This window comes from Ptychodera flava, chromosome 15 (genome assembly GCF_041260155.1).
Source record: "Ptychodera flava strain L36383 chromosome 15, AS_Pfla_20210202, whole genome shotgun sequence".
NCBI classification, from domain to species: domain Eukaryota; kingdom Metazoa; phylum Hemichordata; class Enteropneusta; family Ptychoderidae; genus Ptychodera; species Ptychodera flava.
Genome location: NC_091942.1, coordinates 19,162,344 through 19,177,846, shown reverse-complemented (window position 1 = coordinate 19,177,846; position 15,503 = coordinate 19,162,344). Strand labels below are relative to the sequence as shown.

Here is a 15,503-nt window from a genome sequence, read left to right as displayed (position 1 = left end):
GCTGTCGGTAAAGATGTCTTTGATAGTGTGTTGACAGGGAGAAGCAAATCCATGTGGCACTGCTACAAAGTGGCTTCCATATTTATTTGTATTGCCAAACAAAGCATTTTTGACTCGCCAAGAAGACTTGTTAAGTATTGTGCCAAGGAGCTACTCCGTGGACTGTACCTTTATATTTTGGGGCGACCGAGACATGAGGGATTGCCGTCTATTTCGTGGACTGTGCTGACAGAATAAAAGTCGTGTTGAAATGGAAGAAATCAATGACGATTTCTGATTTAGAATATAGCCAAATGTTAGTTTTGTACTTAGAATAATATCACCACCAGATAGAAGGTAGAACTAGTCTCAGTGCAAACACTGGGTGAGACAGAACATATCTGCATGAACACGAGAAAGTTCTAATGGCAAAAAATAACTCGTTGCCATGTAATCAGAGATATAAGGAAATTAACGGGACCAAGGACCTAATGGGACTAACGGGCCAAACAATTGTTGGCCCAAAGGGCCAGAACTGTCAACAACAGACATCACTATGATAAGCGTGGGAGGACCTGCGCGATCTTGAGTTGTATATGTCTGAAAGCAACTGAGAGGATATTCAAACAAAATTAGGCAGAAATGTTTAAGTTTTTACTAAATTACATACTGTTACATTAATCAGTTGATACAGTATGCATCTTACAGCCACATTTCTTATACTCAAGACAAGTCAATATACTGTTGACCTCACTTGCATCATAGAACAGTAGAAGCACCGCTTCTAGTGTCTGTGGTAGAAGCGAGACTTATACTGTATAAAGCCTCTGAGCCTTCACTTATGTGCTCTTAGTCTAAATCTTGTGAAGTATTTTTGGCCTTCACCTATACTCTATCTAGCCGCGGGATCAATGATAAACCTGTAGTATGCAAAACTGCTAATTTTCATGTGAATGGTCTCCAACAGAGACCTTGACATCCCTGGCATCCCTTTCAAAGTCCATCAGTTAAAATGGTCCTCTCATGATTGGCTAATGATTAAATGGGTGTTACTCACTAATGTTCATTATGGCACACGTTCTCTGGCTAGTTTTTCTTGCTGATATTACATTGTAGCTATGCCAAAAACAAGACACATGAGAGGATCATTTTAGTCCCCATGGACGTAGTCTAGGTGGACTAGGGGTTTTGGTCATGTCATGCGTGTATGCATGCGTGTGTCCATCACCAAGCATTTTTCAGACATGTGCAAACAAATTTCTTTCAAATTTGGTACAAGAACATTGACCTATGTCATATATATGCATGCATAATACGATCCAATATGGCTACATGGGGACCCTTTTTGTTATGATTTGTCTAGAGCCATAACTTAGACATGTGTTAATCAATTTTTAGCTCACATTTGGTATACCAATGTGAGGTTAAAGTATAAGCTGAAGTCGATGGCGTCTGTATGTGTGTATGTATGTATGTATGTATGTATGTATGTATGTATGTATGTATTTATATGTACCGGTATGTATGTATGTACGTACCGGTACGTACAGTATGTCCGTCAACATCAAAAACATGCAAAATGCTGCACGTTTCAGCTTGGTATGTGGTGTGTTGATGCATCCTAGGCTATAGATGGGATTTTGTTCAAATGAAGTCTGCATTGCTAAAATTATGCAAATGAGCTGACAAAATGTGAAAATAGTCAAGAATTATTAATAACTCACGAACCGCTGTTTTGATTGCTTTGAAAATTTGTGTACAAGTACCTTAGGTGAATCTTATACAGTTTTACGAATATGGTGGAGATATCTTTAATTTTGTAGTTTTGCTGAATTTTTCGGTGATATTTCTCATTTTCGTTAAAAATTCTTCTCTGAAACCGCCAACCCAATCGCTCTCAAATTTGGGTTGGATGTTTGCAAGGGTGCATACCCTGCATGGTTGCAATGCTTACAGAACCCATGATATAATACGACCACCTTCAAGTTTGTTTCCAAAAATTATGTAATTCCTTGGGATATACAAGCTTTACATTCTTGTGCTTTCATAGTTTTGATTATTATTGTCATAGTCTATGAAAATATTGATCATACCCATGACGCCTCTAGCTTTATGCTCATGGGTGGAATGATATTAACAATGGCGGTGGATACGAACGCTTCCCTCACATATAGAGAGAAAAGTGGGCTCTTGGTGAATTTACAAGCGCAGCTGAGCACAACTAGGCGAAGTGGATGTGCTCGAAAATGAAGATCTATGCAAGGTTTTGATTCAAAATGGGCTGTTTTTGGCGGAGAAACTGCGTGCCACAAATCAGAGGTGCTGTCAGCGGTTTTGTCTATGGCAGTCAGCAGGGCTGTGGTGGGAGGCCGTATAACGCCGGTAACACACAGCCCTGCCATGCAGAGCTAATCCTTGCTTGGTTAGGTGCTAGCTATGTGGAATCTCTTTGGCCCTGGCAATTTACCTAGAGGTGTGAACCGTGTTCCAGGCTAAAGATTATTATAGAAAAATTACAGTCTTTGAGCTTAAAAATGGGGTACATTGTTGCATCTTGTCAAATATTTATTTTAAACAAAAGTGAAGTGTCACAGCAGCTGATGTCAGAATTCTGAACAATGTAATAATAATCACAGGCGCTTGTGTTTCATTTTGTACAGTTTCTTTTGCCTTGCCCTACACAGACACAATTTACCTTTGAAATAGCGAAAGGAAGAACAGTACCGTTCTACCAGAGTGAATCCCAAGATGGTATACAAATTGCATGTACATGTACCGGTAATTGTCTATAACCAGGTGTAAAACAGTCTAAGATGTGTTCCATTTTCTCAATCTTTCCTGGACCATTATTTTTAAAACCTTTGCGATTTAGTCACAATGAAAGTTAACGAAATATGCAAATTGCCAATTGCAAATGCCTAACACAAACCCATGTGCCTAAGGGGCCGTCGATAATAAAAGCTGACGCACGACAAACGTAATTCTTTCGTTTAGGGGGGGAGGGGCTAAAAGCTAATTTCGTTTTGTGTGCGTCAAAATGGCATAAGGATTTTCTGTTGTTTTGCGACTATGCAGCGAGAAAGCAAACTACCTTCGCATTCATGGAGAACAGAATGACTACAAAATACGTAGACAGAAAATACAATGAAAAGACATGAAGGTGAAATAAAACTTGTATGATTTTTCAATGTGAAACATGTATGTGAAGCATTTTCCTACTTGCGAAATACATGTGCCCTTCCGGAATTTTTTCACTGGCGTGCGGGTCAGAGATGTGCGTGTGGGTTTGTCAGAAACGGCATCATAATACCAAATTGATTTCGCATAAGAACTTTCGTTTGAGGGGGGAGGGGGTTTCAAGTAAAACGAAGGAATTACGTTTCTTGTGCGTCAGTTTTTATTATCGACGGCCCCTATACGTACATAGAAATTTTATGTGTATTTCTGTGCATGCCTTCATTTACATGATTTAGTACCACCATAACTCAACTTCCTCAGTGCCCACTTTCCATAGAAAGATGCTCTAATTAGAGTGCAATATTTATGCAAGAGACTGAGTATAGCTATTTAAATATCAGAGATATTGATATTTTAAAGTAATTAAACTCATATGAAAAACAGCACTGATCACAACCGTACACTTGCAACTACTATGCCTGAGTGAAATTGGCTTCTGCTTACAGAATTTCAGACTGCTGTTTGTTAGTCCCCACGGAGGACTTATAGGTTTGGTCATGTCCATGCGTGCGTGCGTGCGTGCCTGCGTCTGTGCGTGCGTCCGTTCACGCAGATATCTCAGACATGCCCAGGTCAATTTCTTTCAAACTTTGCACAAGGATAGTACCCTACCCCATACAGATGCACGTCGATTTGTTTCACAATGTGATCAAATTTGGCCGTGTTAGAGGACTTTTTAGTTTTCACCTCCATAGACTCCCATGTATAAGGCAGTCTCCATAGACTCCCATGTATAAGGCAGTCCATAGACTCCCATGTATAAGGCAGTCAATAGACTCCCATGTATAAGGCCAAGAAAAATAAAAATTGAGTTTCTCATCGTATTCATATTGCAAAAAGGATGCAGTGACACAGTTTTTAGTCCCCATGGATGAAGTCCAGGGGGCTTATAGATTGGGTCATGTCCGTCCGTGAGTCCATACGTTCACGCAGATATCTCAGATATTTTGACAAAATGTCACATGACCTTGGTGACCTTTGACCTCAAATATATATATATGTCCATAACTCGGTAACCACAAGTGCTACACCCTTCATATATGGTATGATGAGACAGCTTATGACGCCACATATTGTACCTCATTAATTATGCGCATATCTAATTTTGAGCGAGCCAATAGAGCTAGAGGTCTGATTTTCGTTATATAGGGATCACTTAGCAATACTATTTTTTTTTTTTGACAAAATGTCATGTGACCTCGGTGACCTTTGACCTCAAATATACATATTTGTCCATAACTCAGTAACCACAAGTGCTTCACCCTTCATATATGGTATGATGGGACACCTTATGACGCCATATATTGTACCTCATTAATTATGTGCATATCTAATTTTGAGTGAGTCAATAGAGCTAGAGGTCTGATTTTTGGTATATAGCGATAACTTAGCAATATAATTATTTTGACAAAATGTCACATGACCTCGATGACCTTTGACCTCAAATATACATATTTGTCCATAACTCAGTAACCACAAGTTGTACACCCTTCATATATGGTATGATGGGAGACCTTATGATGCTTCATACTGTACCTCATTAATTATGCATATATCTAATTCTGAGCAAACCCATAGAGCTGGATGTCTGATTTTTGGTATATAGAGATAACTATAGTATAGAAATTTTTTGACCAAATGTCATGTGACCTCGATGACCTTTGACCTGAAATGTACATCTATGTCGATGAATACGTAAGCACAAGTGCTATGTCCTTTATATTTAGTAGGATGGGAGAACTTATGACAACACACGCTTTACCTCGTTAATTATGCATACATCTAATTGTGGGCAAGGGAATAGAGCTTGAGGTCTGATTTTTGGCATATAGGGATTAATTAGCAATACAATTTTTTTTCAAAATGTCACGTGACCTTATGACCTTTGACCTTGATTATACATATATATGCATAACTCAGTAACCACAAGTTCTATACCCTCCAATTCTGATAGAATATTAGACCTTAAGATGTCACATCTTGTACCTCATTATTATGCGCATATGTATTTCTTGGCTGGCCAATACAGCTAGAGGTCTGATCTTTTTTCCCGATTTAGAACCATAAATTAGACATGCTTCATGTGTTTCAAATTGGGAACAACGACATAGACCTATGCGCCCATAGATCTCAACATATACACTCCAGTGATACTTCTTAATGACCACATTTCCCTGCCCCATCAAGACTAATACTCCTATTACAAGTGGGGACTATGTCATTGTCAATGACTTGTTTTACAATGTCATTCATTTCTTGCTGGTCATGGCCAGAACCTTTGACCTGTGACGTAAATGGTTTACAATCAAAACATTGACAGTAACCACGGATACTGTTTTAACATGTCGGTAATCAAGGTCAATATCCTTAATTCTTGTACTGGTGAAGGGAACTCAGAACAACAGAACATATTTGGTCGCCATAATGCTGGTATCAAAACTTAATCGATAATTTAAACATGTAAACTAGAGCTGTTTAAATACTTTCACCTATAGCTTGTTATGTCCATGGCCAGGCTCTCTCATACCTATATGTAGAGACTTGTGGGAATATTTAATTTTGTATTCTTTCTGTATTACTATTCTGTCTTTGTGGAATGTTGTACTGCTTTATGGCACTTAAAGGTATACAGTCACCTGTAATCTAAATATGCCCAAATATGGTCAAAGGGGCGTTCCTTGTATTCAAAATGCCCATGTGAGGGTGCTGTTTTTAAAAAGCAGCCACCCGCTTAAATTCTGTGATTGGTTAGATTTTCTCTTTCCATGGTAGCTGTGGCAAAATTGGAACAGGTGACAGTATATCTTTAACGTTCCTCAGATTGGTTTCATGATTTGATTCAACATGCTTGCCACTTTCCTTCTATGGCAATGTTTTCCTTGTGTTGGCAACAATGTTCCAAACAAAACACATGGCTTGATTTATTGTTTCATCTAGATATTATATACCCTAGCTATGCAAATGGTAATTACCGGTATATTCACTTTACAAGATTCACAGCTTGTATAATGCTGGTCTAGAACCCTTCCCATTTCTACTTAACGGTGCACGCGGCGCTCCCATCGAAACCTACGAAGGTTTCGATTGGAGCGTACACCTTAACTGAGGAGAGGTCCTACACTAATAATGCTACCAAGCATAAACGTTTACAAGTTCTTTATAGTCAAATAAAGTATTGCTGCGACACATATGACTTTCCTGTTTTTTATGTTTTGATTTGTTTTCATAGAGGTGTGTTAGACACTACACTACACCTTTTTACTTTAGTCTGTCACATTGACACATTATCATACCAGAACTTTCTAAATGTATATGAATGTACTTTTCCCTTACTGTGGAAAATTCTGAGGACGTGCTAGGTTTTCACAAAATATTAAAGACAGAGCCTCCCTTCAAAAGGGCACGAAGCTATGGCGGCGTTCACTGTGTAAGTGGACACCAAACAGGCAACATGCAGGCACATGCTCCAGAAAATGCTACGTTTTAGCTTTTTCTGGCTGCAAAAACGCAAACAGACAGCAAAGCGGTCAGCGCAAAGCTGCTGCTGATCGAACTCTGTTGTTATATTCAAATGCTTACGCGACTGGCAGGCGATTTTTCAGGAAATTGGAGTGTTGGTGGTGGGGAATCAATGGCCGTTGGTGATTTGAACCGACCATCAATCAAATGCCCGTATAAACTCTCTTTTGCAAGATTAGTAAAAGGCACCAAAAGGTGGCAAGATCAGATTGAATAATCAATGTTATAGAAATCAAACATCGTACTTGCTTTAAAGTGTTTGACTGGGAGGAGAGGTTCCACTATGAAAGAACCTGGGATTGAAAATTGCGGCTGTAATAATACATGTTTCAAATTCAGATGACAGCCTCAAACTCAAGTTTGAGCATATGATACATTTCTACTTTGGCAAATTGTTCGATTTGTGTCCCTTTTTTCTAGGAGACGTGACAGCTATAATTCTTAAAACTTTATAAGAACTTTCAGTGTTCAAACCACCATTCACACTTAATCCAAAAATCCAGCAACAGCAACCTTATTTAATCTCAACTCCAAGCCTTTTTGAGCTAGGGTTTAAACCCGGACCACCACTTTTTTGGTATTTTAAGCTCACATTTCCATGAAGTTTAGGAAGTCTTATACAAGAACAATTCCCTCCTTAATACAGTGTGGGAGCTTCCATACAAATCCATAGGCCTGTACTGTATTAAACAACACTGTTAGTGTTATTCCCAGCTGCTGCATATCGGCAGGGTGTATGGGTCACAGACTGGTATGCTTTGATAGAATATTTGAATGAAACGTGCAAATTAGATTCCATTGTTTAACATTTCACCCATTGAAAACAATAGTGTAACTGAAACAATATGTAGGCAGAAAGGGTACTGCAGAAGCCCATGTATATATTGCCAGTAAAGAGTCAATATATTAGGTAATGTTATATAATTGTAATGCCACAATATGCAAATATATATAAAGCCATGCAAATATCAGGTCAGTGGGTGGGCATAGTTCTTTTAAAACTCACAAGGTACGTGGTCGCCATCATCCAACACTACCGGTAGTAGATCAGTTAAAAAACAGCCCTCACCATTGCTGCGTAGAAGACACATTTGAGATGATAGAGACAAGGAGGTAATTTTTTTTGACACTTTATTTTGTAACTTAGTGGTTGGAGCTGGTGTTTTGTGTATTTTGTCAGCTCTGTGAACTTTGACAAGCATGGTGGCATACATGAACATTGAGTCAGCTGCTGCCGCAAGTCCATGGTGATTACCATGCGAGCTCTAGAGAGGTTAGAGGTCACACATGGCTTTGCAAGTGATTTATGTACCAGTACAGACTGCTGCTGACATTATTAAATATGTGTGGGTTTTTTCTTTCAAACATGTGTGGCTGTTCTTATAATCAACTAGTCATCAAAAAAACTTGCCACAAAGCATAAACAACCAAGAGGTCTGCATACATCAGTCACATTTCAGGTTACCAGAAATTCTCCCTTAGCTAGAGGCATGCATCTTATCTTAATCAATGTATCAGTGTTAAATATTAACACAATATTATTAACAATATCATTTCAGTTTGCCGCCTTTTTCAAGGATGTGAACAATCAGATTATGTAAACATTAAGAAGATAACTCTTGTGTAGGAAATATATAAGGAGTGTAATGTGATATACTGTGACAAATTGTTCTCTGAAGTTGAACAGTACACAGTAGAGTAACACACACTGCAAAGTGGAATTGTCCAGTGAGAATTGTGCCACAGTCCTGCCACAAAACCTGGTTGTGCTCAAGGTTTGAACAGGAGCAGAAATATGATATGGAATTTTTTATCTTTTGTGTACTTAGAGTAAACAGGGAAAAGGCATGGTTTTGTTTGTTTTACTGGGATTTAATGTGCAGAGAATGAACAGTCAAGTAGATGATAACTGCTGCCATGAATCTGTGTGTTTTGTGTTTACCAACAGACAGACCTAACATTTTGCACACATTGAATAATATCATTATATTAATCCTTGAATATCTTCCTCAGTGCCCATGCAGGTTTTCTCCTAGTCTGTGCTCTAACGCAATCTCCAATGAGAAAAGTAATTGTGTTATTGAAAAAAAATCTCATTTATTATGATAGCAAGACTAGTTGGAGCTAATTAGTGGATGACCTGTCAAATCTAATGAAATTTAGAAAACAGAGTTTGAAAAGTTCCCTGAAAATTGGCCATACTTTCAATAAATATCAGTTATGTAATCGGTAATTCTGAACTTTAACCCTTTTAAAGAAAGGATGAATCATATACAAACTAAGGCCATTTCCTCTCATGACCTGTCAGTTGGGAAGTTCTCAAGGAACAGCAGAGGGGCTTACGGTGATAGAGGTACCATGAGATGACTAATCCATTCTTTAATTGAACACCAATGTCATGAAGATAAGAACATACCGTATGTGCAAGATGCAAAAATGTATTCTACCATCCATTCTTTCAGCTCATTCTTGCCGATCTGTTATCAGCTAGATTGCATAATTTTCACAACAAAATATTAAAATTTATCATACGTGTTATACCAGTATAGTTAACCCTATTTTCCCACCAAAATTTTAGTGCAAGATTTTACCAATCTTTATGAACTTTTCTGTAATTTTTTTTATAATTTTGGACCAAATGAACAACATTTCATTGGCCACAGTTTTTTATCAAAATTTTGGCAAAAATCTGACAAAAATTGACTGAGGTATATTTTTATAAGGGCGACAAAAATTGACTTTGGCGCTCAAAGGGTTAAGGGTAACATGCACCTTGAAAGTGAAAGACTTAAACTTTTGCTCAAAATTTCCTAAATGAAACTTTAAGCCATTCTCTTATCAAATTAACAGTAACAATCATGGGTCACTTTGCAAAGTTTGGAACTAGATAACAAATTGCCCATAAATTTGTGATATTTGAAATTCAAAATGGCCGCCACTTCAATTTAAAAAAAAAACTGTGAAAATTTTCTTCCAGGAGCTTTAAAATGAGCCCCACAAGTGGTAGATCAGGAAACAGTTGTAGAAATTTGAGTGTCCAAGTGTCCGAGTATCTGTCCCCTTAGACACATTCTACTTCAATGAAGTTGATCACAAACCATCGTTGATTCTGATGACCGGTTGTACCTCATAATTTGCTGCACATTTTTGATCGGTCATTATGAAATACGCATATTTACATATTAGTGTTGACATAAACAGTATACACCTAAATGGTTACGACAAGAATGCGTCAGATGTTTTTTAAATCATCTCATCTGGCTCTATCAACTGGAGGCAAATGAACAATCACTGCTATGTATTCGTTCATACAGTTTCAATTGCGCTATTTCACTAAGTGAATACATTGTACTTCTTCAGAATTGAATTCAGTAAAATCTGGTTAATAAGGTTTTTTCCAACACATTTAGTGGATTTCAGTTCAGTCATAACAATCATTTACGGCTCATTTATTTTGTAAGGAGTTCAAATTTACATTATTTGCTCAAGCATGCTGACCTAATTGTTTGGGTGATGTATACATCCCTGCATATTATGGGAATTTTTATGCACACGGCTGTCGTTTCCTATTTTCACTCACTTCTCCTTTCTATAGAAAATATTTTAACTTATGAAGATAGTAAACACATCAAGAACTTTTGCTTACCCCCTCTGTTTTGAACAAACAAAAAATATCTAAGGAACTCCTGTATAAGTGCAACATCAAGGTACCATCCTTTTTACATGGCTTTGGATATGGTTGTTTCTGCCAGTCTAAAAGCCATGATCATTGCGTGGCGTAGAAGTTCACTGCTGCCGATTTCTGCTGTTGTGAAGGCATAAAACATTCCAAGTTCACCTACGACAGTGTTTGATGGATAAGGAGTGGAAAATCATCTTTTTCATACCGGTAGATATGTGGAAAAATGTTTGCTATATTTGAAAGATATTCAAAAACATCTGCAAACAATAGCAGCTTGGAAAATTTTAGCAAATTGAAGTTTCCCAACAGCTCCAATTGCATGAAATGACCTTGTGCTTCAAATGCTGAGTGAAAATTGATGCTGTGAGTTCCTTGTTGCACATTTGCATATGATAAATAAAATACCGGTATATGCATTTACAGCCAGGGTTACTGTTGGGATAGAGCATGGAGGTAGCCTTTCTTCCTCCATGGATATAGAGTAACCATTGTAAGGTGAACAAGACACCTCTTTGTAATGTATGGGTCTCAAATTACAGGTGATCACCCATCCTCATTGGAAGGCTGAAAAGGAGCTTGTACTCAAACTAAAGGAGACCTGCCCTCCTCATTAAATTGCCCCAAAAATTGTGATATACAATTACAAGGTTTCACAGGTTTTGCTTGGTATTCCTATCGTTTATCTTGGGAACCTAAGACTAGCTGGGTAATAGACTACATTTTATAGGTTGAAAATATTTATTCAACAGAAGGTAGTTGTTTTCAAAATACAGAAAAAACTTGGCTAAATACCAAGATTTGTCTATGTAAATTAGGCTTCACCATCAACGACATGTGAGAAAACATTTGAAATAGGCAGATCATCCATCCAGAAATTAGTCGATCATAACACACTGATATGAGTGTGAGATTTCAACAATTTAGCCATAACATGTGAACCAAGCTGCTATCCCCATACTTCATAGTCATAACCGGATTGAACATTTAACATATGGCCCCAGGCGTTAAACATGATTTGCATATTTATTATGGGTAACACAAAACAGTGACACGTTTCGACAAGCTTTCTATGTTTATTCATTGCTCTAACATGTACAGGGAGGGGTTTATGTGTTGACATAACAATACAAGCACAAATATGTTCATGTTTCACTTCTGTGTTGCAGTTGCGTGTACAGCTTTGTGCAGTGAAAACACACAGAAACATAATCACGGGATGATAGATATGCAATATGTGGTCTTGTCTTTCGGTTGCATACTGTTTTCACACATACATCTCATAACTGAGTGATGTTATTACTTTCGTTATAATATTTAGCTGTGGAAAACAGCTCCTTCGATTACGGAAATAGTCACGTACCTCTGCAATCTTTAAAAATCAAACAAATATTGTGAATTTCATCAATCATTGTCTGTCCATAAAACAATGTATGAAATGACACTGTTATTCTTTCTGGTATTTAAATCATTTATGTATCAGGCTTCCAGCCAACACAGCATGGAAGTGTGACCTGTGACACTTTGCCAGGCGTTGTGTCGTCAGACTCAGTCTTTGGAAAGCAAACAACACACTAAATGATGAATGAATACGTCTCACTTCACCTTCAATTCCCGATCTCCCTTGTCTTCTTTCGCTCCTACTACATGTGTTGATTGTTTGACAGCAAGCTAATTAACTCTATCAGCAATGTCTACAGAAGCTAAACATTAATCATGTTCTCCTCATTGATTACATGAATTTCTTTTAGAAATTTTCTTTCGTCAGTGAAATAAGTTGCAACTCAAAGAAAACTTGTAATTTGCCATCTGATTGATCATTGTTTGTTTTATTTCAGGAGAAAGGCAGACAGTCTACGCTCACTTTCTCACAAGTCAGGGAATTCTAGGCCCGTTACCAGAGGTAAGACATGTTTATGCGTTTTATGATATTTTTTTGTGCTTTCTTCTTTAGGAAACATATGTCAAATTTGATAAAATTTTAGTAATATTAGGTGCATGTCCTTTTCTGGCATGGTAGTGATATTTGAATACCAAATTAAGGCACCAGTATCTGTATTTTGACAATTCCATTATGTTTAATTTCTAATATAGGTTAAACTAGCTTTACAATGAAATTTGAATATAGCATACATTTTTTTCCCCTGCAAAACACTAAGTCAACTAAGGACTACTTTCTGTCTTTAATCACTGTTTGCCTTGCTTGGTGTCTATCATCAATGTTGTTTCCAATGTGCCTACATGCTAGGGATTCCATTTCCAAGAACAAAGAGCATTTCACACTATTCACTAAAAATGGTTTCAGTTGTGTGCAGCACACTTCCACTTCAGCGTGCAATGCTTGCTATGCTTGCATCATTTATCAACCAGCCATAAAGTAGCAGCCATGTGGTATGAGTCAAGCCCCGCCCATCACCACCACTCCGGCTTTATAATTATGTAAGAGGAATTCACAATATCCTGCCATTCTCTTCAAAACCAGCCATCAAAATGCATGGGACTGGCAGCTATATATATTGGGTTTCCTGCTATGTTTGAATACACAATAGCTCTGAGTGTCAGTTCCCCTGCCATGCCTGGACTGTCCACCCTTGTTGACCTCGCACTTTGAAACATGTTCCCATTGTTTCCATTTTTGGAAGCGAAGCATTGAATCGCCACTACAAACTAGCAGTCATTGAACAAGTTCACTAAATGAAGATTATTGAAAATTCCTGGTGACCTTCAGAGCAGCTAGTATGTGCGGTGTAAGTACAATGTATATCTTTGAAAGGACCTCATGCTTTCACCAATTTTGTACCTCTTTGTAGGGATATAATCTATGTAATTTATGCTGATAGCTAACCACCTCACATTTAACTCATAATCTACTTGATGTCATATCGAAAATGATAATACCCAGGGACATATATCTCTGATTGTTATTCAAATTTAAATTCAGTACGAAATTGGCCTTTAGCATTCACAATACCGGTATGTACAGGTTATCCACTATGCAACTGAGAAGTGCCATGTACTTTTATACCCATTCAAAATGGTGGCCCATGCCAGTGTTTGACCCAGATACATCTAATTATAAAGATCACATGAGAAATATTTGAAAACAAGTTTTGGCTTTTGTCAGAAGTCTGCTTTGGTTTAAAAATAATGAGAGAATAACAAACTTTTTTCATATTTCGAACTGCAGGAATTAAATATAATGTATGAAAGATATATGAAAGTTCCATGGGCTGTAACTTCTAATTGTATCTTCAATTATTTTCATACTGCTTGTAAAATATGCGTTTCTCTTGTTCTGTTCGCAAAACTATGTCGAAATGACCAGTTTTCGACTTTTCAAAACAGCCTGTATCATGTGGGTTCTATCTGATACCATTTAATTGACAAATGAATTTTTACCATTGATTCATTTGTCGATGAACAATTGATTAACCTTGCACAAGGTGCACAGTTGAAGTGCTAGTTGCAAGGCTTTAAATACCATGTACCGGTATTGCATAAAACAGTGCGGAGAAGAAAATATCCTTGCCAATGAAAAATCAACAGTTACAGTTATTGTCCCTTTAAACCTACAAAAGCATGTGTGAGCTGATTCTCTTGTAGCCTGAGACAGTCCTTTCCAGTCACTTCAAGGCACTGTTACATTACCGACGTCCTTTAAAAATAGCTGGCAGCGAACAGCTGCAGATCACGATAATGATGAGATACTAGGTCATATGGGCTGAATTATCTTCGTGATACTTTGTACATGGTAATGGAAGAGGAATTTAGAGTGACAAAATTTTTTGGATTTATTCACTAAATTTTCCCATTGACACATGGACATTTGAATTTTGCTACTCTCAAGCGAAAGCAGTTGAGGTGTTCAGGATGACATGAAGAAATTCTTACAGTGGCTGTTGCTGGAATCACCCCTCCACAAAGCTTCTGATGAAACTAATGTTTAAAAAAATGCCCGTGTTTGCTGGGCAATCGTAAAATCTGTTTTGCGCAAGCATTCATGCTTTGTCCAAGTGAATGGCTGCCGCATTTGAGGCCAGTGAAAGGGGCAGATTTTTATGGAACCTTGAATGTCTACAGTTGCTTTCACTGACATCACTGTAGGCCCCATTCCCTGCAAAAAGCAATTTTAACAGGGAAATCCGTAGCTTACCGTGTCACGTGATTTTCAAATAGCTTGATGAGAATGTATATCTTGTAGTGAAATGGGCAGCTTCTTGTTCTTCAGGTTCTGTCTGCATGGTGCTTATCTGTCACTGGGTTTAAAAAGCATGTGATGTTTCCTGGAAAGCAAGGGATTTCAACGAACTGAAACAGCAATACCTACATATATGTACATGTAGGAATATGCCTTAATAAATTGTGGCTTGGTCATGTAAACAGTTACATACTGTATATCATGACTGCTGTACGACACTTGGGTAACAATGATGGAAAAGAATGTGCATAGTGCCATAGGACTTCATGTTTTTGTGCTGGAAAAATCACCTAAAAGTGTGTTTGTGTCATTTATCTTGCCCTTTCATCGTGTCGTTGTATGATTGATTTTTGTGCTGTATCTATCAAACTGTGTTGGCTTTGTTGCAAAGAAATATCAAACGCATCACAACTACAGAGTTGATGTAACAGGGCAGAGATTATGGCCATTTTGGCGCATACTTTAATATACCTGTCATCAATCATCAGCTGTCCATACCTGAGCTAGGGGGTCCTATATGCTAATACTTACAGTTTATTCAAAACAGTTGGCACTGTTCCAAAGCCGTAATGACTTTACTGCAGCACGCTTTAACATCTGAGCCAATATGTGAAAAGAAAACATTCCAAAATCTTTTAACACCATAAAATGAGCACACCAACAAAAAATCCATTTCCAATCTCTTTTTGTCTTTCAAAAATCATTTAGGTGTGTGGTGACCTTCACAATACCGGCATATCAAAATATGACTTACGTCACAAAAGCCTACGTGCTGTTGCAGACGTTGGCAGTGTTCCAAAGGGGCCCTGACACATGTCATGGGTATTTTCTATTTTTAAACTAGTGTTTCAAGGTCCACTGCAACTTAGTAATCAAAAATTTGACTGGATT

At 37.7% G+C, this 15,503-nt stretch overlaps 1 protein-coding gene across 4 annotated transcripts in view; it reads left to right on the top strand.

The window, feature by feature from the left end:
* The window catches only part of LOC139151445 (uncharacterized), a 41,261-nt gene that overhangs the window by 14,293 nt on the left and 11,465 nt on the right, over positions 1-15,503 (top strand). For 3 of the 4 annotated variants that reach the window (XM_070724261.1, XM_070724260.1, XM_070724263.1), the window contains one exon: positions 12,253-12,317. In XM_070724261.1, the coding sequence (XP_070580362.1) occupies positions 12,253-12,317 (65 nt within the window). Of the gene's footprint in view, positions 1-7,781; positions 7,849-12,252; positions 12,318-15,503 lie in introns of those variants that run through there. The other variant, XM_070724262.1, reaches the window with a different exon arrangement.